The following is an 8,859-nucleotide window of genomic DNA, read 5'->3' as shown; positions in this document are numbered from 1 at the left end:
ATATATATTTTTTGAATATTGACAATTATTCAATTCTATTTTGATCAGTCAATCGCTCAATCTATCAGCTTATCAATTTTGTTTAACAGTTTATCAATGAAACTCTTTATCACGTCAAGTCAAGTGCATATGTACAATTTATAAAACTGACTATTATTTCTATCAATAAATCATTCATTCAATCAATCAGACAAGCAAACATATTAAATGCAACTTGTTTAAGGTAGAAACGTAATCTTTTTGTATAAATAATTGTGTAGTAAATCAATCGCTTAATCATCAGTAATTAGGTAATACTACATAAACATAGATAAGCATTATTGCCAAAGAAAATCTTCACTTAGACTGCCACAATCCTCTTCTAGGCAATTCTATCATTTCAGTTGACCTTTTCGTCAAAGTGAGTTCGTCATTAATCAATTTCTTAATCAATAAATACATTTTTATATATAGACGTCTCTAGATATATCGAGGCAAATGAAATTTGTTACTGAGCGTGTGGCACGCATGTTGGGGGCCTTGCGTTGGTGACGCAAACATTTGCCACTGCATTGCCGCAAGTGCAAAGGCAACTCAACGTTCGACCACTGGAAGTGGCCTGGAAGTAGCCTGGAAGTCGCCTGGAAGTGTCTGAAACGCACTTGGGTGACTCAACGGCCTGTCGCAGCCCATGCTTCAGACAGTCGAATTTTCTACATCGAACGCAGCAGTTGGGCTTAGTCCGAGGACTTCGTCGTCCCACAGACAAACTAAATACATAATTTAATACACAATTATACTATACTTTTGAGTGCCTGTCTAAGGGCCTCCTGCTCTAGGGATTCAAACTACGCTCAAGTTTGTTTCCGAGTGACGGCATCGATTTCGTAGTTTTTTAAATGCCACACAAACGCAAAAGACACAAAAACTGAAAGGATTCCGTCGCCCGCTCCATAAGAAAACAAAAATAGATCCGTGGCGTAGTCGTATTGTGCCTTACCAAGGAGGATTCGTTGTGCCATGACTGTTTCCAATATGCACACCAAATTAATTATATTGATTTTATTTTTCTATAACGGTTCCTACAATTGGATTAAAAACTTGTAAAGCGACTAAACTAAAAACGTTCGACCCTCCCCCTTCCTCCACAGGCGGCGACCGTCTGCGTGGAGTGTGTGTGTGTGCGTGAGTGCGTGCGTGCTTGTGTGTGTGTGTTTAACAAGTTAGTGCCGTTAGTGCTAGTGACTGTGTGCGCGTGTGAAATAAACGGTAAGCTTTTCTCATTACAATCACCTATTATTATACACAAGGCCCCAATACCCACGGGGGCCGTCTCACTTCATTGTTTTTCGCTGTTCATATTGATTTTATAATTTCGCCATGAAAAGCGCATTGGCCAACAGAAACAACAACAATTACCCCAACCCAACCCAAACCACCCAAATGCCAGCAGGACTCGCGACAACAGCGACAACAACAGCAAGCAGCACCAAAGTAGACAACAAAGAAATTCCCTTCCTCTCTCTATTGCTCTCATTCCGTCTCTCTGTCTATCTCTCTCTTTTTCTGTCTTTTCCTTTGATATATGCAAGGCAAATGCGCAAAACATCTGTGCTGCCCAGCTTTGGCTACAGTGGCGTACCAAAATATTGTATACAGCTCGATGGGTAAATTTAGACTGAAGCGCTGCAGTTTCTTTGTTCTCCACAATTGTTATGAACCATATGGCATACAAGTAGAGAGGAAGGAAATGTCATAAGTAAATAGAGCTGCACAAACACGGTAAACGACATCAGCTAGTTTAATTTTTATTTATTTATTTGCAATGTTAAACCTATATAAATTAAATATTTAGCTAGCTTAATATATTTAAAGATTTCGAGTCAATAACATATGGGTGTATCTTTTTGGCATATGTAAGCTAGATTCATTTATAGTTATTTTTGCGTATTACTTACAAGGAACTGAATATTTGCAAATATTCAGGACGCCACTGTAACGAATCAATGCACTCCCAACGTTCATCGTTCCATTTTCCTTACCTTTGTTACACACACGAAGAACCATATGTATATATTCCAATAAATTCAACTGGAAATTCCAAAGAGTTCACGAGCCTGCGCACTGCTCCATCCATCCTTCAGTACGCAATGTTTTGATAGTAAAAACGAATGTGAAACGGAGACGAGGATAAATGCAGCCAACGCACCAATACTAACAGCACGCGGTTGAAAATTGTTTACAAATAAGCGGAACGCCACGTGGCACATGGCACATACAAATCGACGGCCATTGGAAGAATGTGGACAATGAGTATGCTTCTGCATGTGTGCATGTGTGTGGGAACGATGTGTGAGTGGGAGTAGAATTTCGTGCAAGCTCACGCACCGGCCGGCTACAATCTTTAATTTCGTTGGGCCTATGGGACGCCTTGATGACGTCGGTGCTGTGTCGACATTGAACTACTTACAACGGTACTTGCCACATATGTACATATGTGGCCCATTGGGCTGAGCTTGGTGGCCACGTTCATATTTCGTTGATGACGTCAGCAAAGTTTTATTTATGGCCCGAACAACAGTTAATCCAATTTACAACCGAAGCTCGAAGACATTTCGATTTGTTTTCTCACTTTACGACTTTGGCTTCCGGATCATTCGGCGTATACGTGATGTGTTGATTTCTCGCCAATCGTAAATCGTTCATTGGCTCGGCGCTTGAGATAGGAAACCTTAATTAGTTATTTAATTAAAAATGAATATGCTTAGATTATGCAGACTTATGCTAAATATGCCCTCAATTGATTTGATTTCACGTTCACTTTGACAAATATATCTATCTAGTACAAATATATTTTAGTTTCTCGAACATACTAATATATATGAATGCAAGTATGTATGTATGTATGTATATAATATAGAAATTGTTTGTGTGCAATTAAAAATTTGGGCAGTCGGCATAAACATCACCACGAATGTTTGCAACAATTGTGGCAACAACAATTGCAAAATTGCATTGCCTCAAGGTCAAATGGCAAACTGTCTGAGAGCGCCTAGGGTTTTACAACTTTGCTAGACAGAATGATATGTATTTGCTACGACGCAAAAGCACCTCAACTATATAGCAGCTATATAATAGAAAAACATATATTGCAGATGTTATGATCTTAGAGGAGGGGTCGGATGTTGAGGAGTGGAAATTGAGGATTGTTTTTATTTCGTTTTCATTTCAAGTCTAGTTCTTTAGGGCTGTATAAAGAATAAACTATGCTAATTCATATATCAAACATATGATTTAACTGCTCTAACTACGCAATAAACACGTTTATTTATTTACATTTCGATAAGAGTTTCAACAACATCATAATGATAACGTCAATTTTCAAACAATGTCTTAGTACCATCAAAAGCTAGCTCTAATTCTCTCATGGAATTTTCCAACACTTAAATTGCGTATATGCACAGCACGCACCCCATTTATTTTTGCATTACATTACATTATTTATTTATTTTTTTGTCATTCCATCTCAATATTAAATTGAATTAAAGCAAATCTTCTCTTTTCTACTCTTTACAGTTACCGGATTCTCGTCTTTTCTCCAATTATCAAATCCCCTATTTTTGTTTACACAACAAAAAAAATATTGACACGATTGTACGTAGCAAAACAAACCTCGCGTTAATCGCTCCTGCCGTTTCTCCCCCCATTCTGTCTGTTGGCTTAAAGCCCTGTGGAATTTTTCAAGCTTTTTTTGCGTCACATATTAAGGTATATATGTATATAAACACATACACATAGACGTGCGAGTGTGTGCGAATAGAGCGAAAAACAAGAGGAAACCAAAGCAAAGGCAACGCAAAAGCAAACGCAAAGGCAGCCAGCGAAACTGTGCCAGCCCCGTCGCTGTGCCCTCGCCGATATCAAAGACAATAACAATAGCAATTGCGATCGCCCGTCGTCGTCACCCACCCCAAAAAAAAAGACAAAAACAAAAAAAAAGCAACAACCTAGAGCTGTGTATATAAACACGCTCGTATCAGCGAACTGTGTGCATTCAGCATTCGACATCGAAACAATCGTCGCTAAAAGAGCTCAATTTTCAGTCGCATTTCGACACTCGTTGGGAACGGATCACGAACGGACCAAAGCATACGCAGGGCCATCTGTGCGAAAAAAATAGACAACTGCAAGAGTGCATATACTTTTAACGGTATATGTAAAAACGTATTATAATATACAAAAATATATATTAAGCGGACAAAGTGTACAAGAAAATCCACTTCGATGTCGATTAATTCGCCAATATTGTTTAAAAACTCTGACCTGCATTAAACAGGCAAAAGCGATAAATACCAAAACAAAAAGAAGACAAATTTAAATAAAGGTTAATTTCGTAGCAGAAGAAAAGTAAAGAAGAAAAGACACTTATCAAAGACATTAAATTCACTTTAGCAAATCAACAATAAGTTGTTTGCTTTTTAGTTCGCGTTACGGGTTTTTTTTTTAATTTCGTTGTGTTTTCCATCGTAAAGAAAAGAGAAAAGTGCAAGCAGTTTGAGAAGAACTGCAAGCAGTAGACATCAAACTTCAATTTTGTGTTATTCGATATTTTCAATCAAACGGAAATCAAAAACTCGTCTGAGCAGTGTAACACATTGACAAGAACAACAACAATACAGCAACAACACTACACAACAAAACAACAAGTTTGTTTATTGGGCTTAGGCCATTGTATGGGTAAGTCTTTCATAATAAATTTATAAGTATATATGAAACTATATAAATTTGTATAGTGTTTTGTGCAAGCATACCTTTAGTTTGGGTACGGCTTTCCATGCAAGCTATTTTCTCCTATGCAACAGTTTAAGAGTCACTGTTAGCGTTTGCCTAACAACAGGTGGCCGGAGCTAAAATATTTTTAGATCGCAACTTTATATTTTTAGACATGCGTTTTACTGGCCGTTTAGGTTTTGTTGCCTAACAACAGGTGGAGCTAAAATGGATTTAGATCCACATAGAGTGCTTGGAGGTATTTTAGTACATTTTTTTATTTAGTACACATCGCTGATTCATATTCACTCGTAAAGGGCGTTAATTTGTAAAATCACAAAAAATCACAATTATATGACTCACATATAGATTATTTTTTAAACAAACAAAGCAATTCTATGGCGCAATAATAATACTAATTTTAATTGAAATAAATAACAGTATGCTGAAAACCTTGAAATGCATTAAGTTAGGTTGAAAGCAACGTAAAGTTCGTGGAAATTCACGTTTGCCACTCTCAAGTGGGCGGAACAGTTGAGCACATGAACCAGACACGTGCTGGCTCCCCCATCACCCCATCGCCCCCTCGACACGTCGCCCCATTGCCCCTTGTTGTTGCGCCATGCTCGATTGGGCATCATCCGGTGCTTCATTGCCGAGTTTCCAACGGCTCTCTATTTGATTTTTATGAACCCAGCGCATAATCAGTCAGACTTTATCAGCACTTGGGGCTAATTCTATATAACTACGCGTGACTTTCATTCATATATATATTATATATATACAGATGTCTCTGCCTATAAAGTAATGTGTACTCAAGTCAAATAACAAGTTAACGGAATGTCCCGTCATCTCTCCTGATTAACCTTGAGTTGTTTATTAGCCCCAGATGATTTTCATTTGCGTTGTATAAGCTTGTTAGGCTGAATAACAAATGAAGCAGCTCGTATCATCATACAGATAAGGCCCTTAGACTAGACCTGTGCTACCTGAGCTAGGTCACGTGGAATTTGCCTTTTTATTTGGCAAATGCTCAAAATGTTGAGAAAGCAATTATAGAAGATATATAGTATATATGCATATGTCTAAATAATGGGATAGTTTCATTGCATATGAGTCTTATATAAGGCATAGTCTATAGAAATGTAAAAAAAATACGATAATAAATATATCTCCAAACTAGGTTTTAAACGCAATTAGAAGCTTTGTTGGGGACTTGAAATTGTTAAAATATATATAATTAAAGAAAGAAAATTGTAAAAAATTAATAATAAAAAAAAAACCTAACCCTTAACTAAAAAAAAAAAAATCAATAAAGAAATGCGAAAAAATCATTAAAAATAAACATCTAAATGATTTTAGTAGCTGAGGCTTAGATCAACAAAATGTTTTTCAAAAAGTTTTAAATGAAATACGTAAAAGATTTCATACAAAAAGGTCGTAAATTAAAGTAGTAAAAAGGTGCGAAATAGAGCAGAGTAAAGATCTAAACAAAGAGATATTGAGTCTCAGTAGTAAACGACTTTTAAAATAAAATAGGTAGTAAATTAAAGTAGTAAAAGGATTTCTGCAAAAATATACCAAATAAATGTAGTAAATGATTTTGAGGTTATTTTTTACTATTAAACAACCAGATAATAGAATTATATAATTGAATCGATAACTTATCGGTCAATGCTGATACAGATACAGACTATTTGCCACTTAGAATCAGAAACACAAATTCAAGCAATAACTTGACTTGTTATAGAGGAAATGAGATATGAAATGGAATTGATAGCGAAATGACAAAAACACGATAGTTTATGATTATAATAGTGTTAGCTAGAGGTAGATAAGGTTGCTATAAAAAAATGCCTATTAAAACTAAAATGTTAACATCAAACTAATCCGACTTATTCCTTTCAACAGATCAGTCTAAACTAACAACGAAATTTGGAGACGAGCCGGACCTCCTGTTCAACCGAGCGCAGGGCCGGAATAGTCTGCTGAATAGTCTTGGAGCCAGCTCTGCGATTGCCGCAGCCGCCCAAGCATCAATCAACATTCAACTAGAAGCAACATTCAATGACTGTGAAAGTGGCTACGTGCCCACCGTGGGCCGTTGGGGTGCCGAATGGCCGAGCTGACTCGCCGCTGCAGCCAGCCAGGATGGTGCGGCAGCGACGCCCAGCTATGCCGTCGACGTTGATGATGTCGACGACGATGACAGCTTTGGCAGCGTCGCTGCTGGAGGCGGAGGCGGTGGCTCCGCGGAGCAGCAGCTGGCGAATGCGATGCGTGGCATGGGATTGACTACGACAGTCCATGGTGTCACAAATGAGCAAGATGATAAGCCAAGCAGTTGCGCTTCCACGCGAACCACGCCTTCGCGCACGCCCTCCACATCCAGCGAGGACGATGACGAAGAAGATGTTGAAGAGCAGCATCAGCAGCAGTGGATGCCAACCGACCTGACATCAGTGGCAGCCGCATCGGAGCGCTACTCCGACATCATCCGGGTGCTGTCCAGACAGAAGTCACCCACTGTCCAGCAGCAGCGGCACCCAGGCGCCAACTGGGCCATGGCCGATGGCTATGATCTGTCGGCCTACAATCAGATCAACGGTGTCTGGCCACTGGGTCATCCTCTGCCGCTGCCCGACTGGGGCAGCGCCGATGAGCCGGCCAAGGAGACCTTAGTGTTCGAGAACGTCTGGCAGTACGAGGAGCTGAATGGCATTGTGGAGACGGCGCTGCAGCGCATGCTGGAGGAGACGCACTACAACACGGTGAATCTCTTCGTGGATTTCTATCGCAGCTTCAAGCGCACACGGCGCTCCGATCTGCGCAGCTTCTTTCAGTTCTATGATGTGCCCATCAATCGACGCCATCACATGTGCGTCTCGCTGGCCTTTGAGATCATTGCGCGCCTGGTGCAGATGTTCCCCCAGCTGGGCCATCACCTCTATGTGGTGTCCTGCGAGGAGCAGGTGGCCGACTGCAATGATTATGTGCAAATGGATGAGGAGTACGGCATGAACTCGGCGGATGCGGGTGTCGAGAAGGAGCACGTCATGGTTGCCATGCGCTTTGCCATTGGCGAACGTCGTGGTGTCATGATACTGGATCCGGGCTACCATGTGGGACGCGCCGTAACCATCATGTGTGACCAGAGCTATCCACATACAGGTGAGCAGAGCGACACAATCCCTATAGAGGAGATGTACTTAATTCTCTTTTTCTCTCTCTGTTTCTCTCTCTAGGCTGGTTCAATCAATCCAAGGAGCCGCATTTGCAGCGCGACTATTGCTATACCTTCAGCCAGCACAGCGAGAAGTTTGTGGAGTGGAAGGAGCGCGAGATACGCGGCGATGAGGCCAGTTTCAAGACATCCTTGATATACATTGCCCAGGAATATAATACCGCGGTGGATGTCACTGTGCGCCGTAATTTGGTTTACAATTTCCGCTCGCTGCTATCGCGCGACGCCAAGGGGCGCGTCTATGCGGGACTCTACTTCCCGCTGGTGGCCAATGTGCAGGAAGCGCATCTGACGCTCTTCTACGATGGACCCAATGAGCAGCGCGTCAAGGTCAAGCTTATGTTTAGCGTCTTTAAGGTGGCCAAGGGCAAGGTGAGATGAGCTATATACAATATAAACAAAAGTACACCGAATTTTAATCTATTTTCTATATCTCTATAGCAACTGCCGGATTATGTGTCGCAGCATCTGATGAAGTTGGCGCCACAGTTGAATATGTCGCTGCATGAGCTGACGGAGCTATGCAAATCTCTGTGCGAAGTGGTGTCCGATCAGAATTTTATCACTCAAGTTTTGGCCATTAACGATGATATTGGCAACATGTCCATGGAGAATTGACAGTCAAAGCAGCCTAAGGATGTGGCTGCATCTCCTGTGCATCAGGATGGGGAAGCAGCTTCAACTTAGACTTCAATTTTGGCAACAATTTAAATCACTATTTTTTTCCAATTTTTCAAAAACAAATGTTTTATTTCTAGATTTTAGGCGCACTAAACAAAACTATATTTCAAGATTTATTAATATATACCTACGCATAAAGAATATATACAATTATTATAAACACACACTCACACTCTCACATACAT

The 8,859-nt window shown here is 40.3% G+C and overlaps 1 protein-coding gene across 1 annotated transcript; it reads left to right on the top strand.

Annotated features, from left to right (window-relative positions):
• The first annotated feature begins 691 nt into the window (after positions 1 to 691).
• Positions 692 to 8,838, top strand: LOC6580154. The gene is given in 5 exon segments (XM_002005978.4): positions 692 to 1,248; positions 3,556 to 4,716; positions 6,661 to 7,920; positions 7,995 to 8,365; positions 8,435 to 8,838. Coding segments are annotated over 4 exon segments (1,812 nt in total). The 5' UTR covers positions 692 to 1,248; positions 3,556 to 4,712; the 3' UTR covers positions 8,612 to 8,838.
• Positions 8,839 to 8,859: the final 21 nt, after the last annotated feature.

The sequence above is a fragment of the Drosophila mojavensis genome, unplaced genomic scaffold, assembly GCF_018153725.1.
Source record: "Drosophila mojavensis isolate 15081-1352.22 unplaced genomic scaffold, ASM1815372v1 contig_80, whole genome shotgun sequence".
Lineage (NCBI taxonomy): Eukaryota > Metazoa > Arthropoda > Insecta > Diptera > Drosophilidae > Drosophila > Drosophila mojavensis.
The sequence above is the reverse complement of the archived record's forward strand: the minus strand, read 5'-3'. Positions and strand labels throughout refer to the sequence as shown.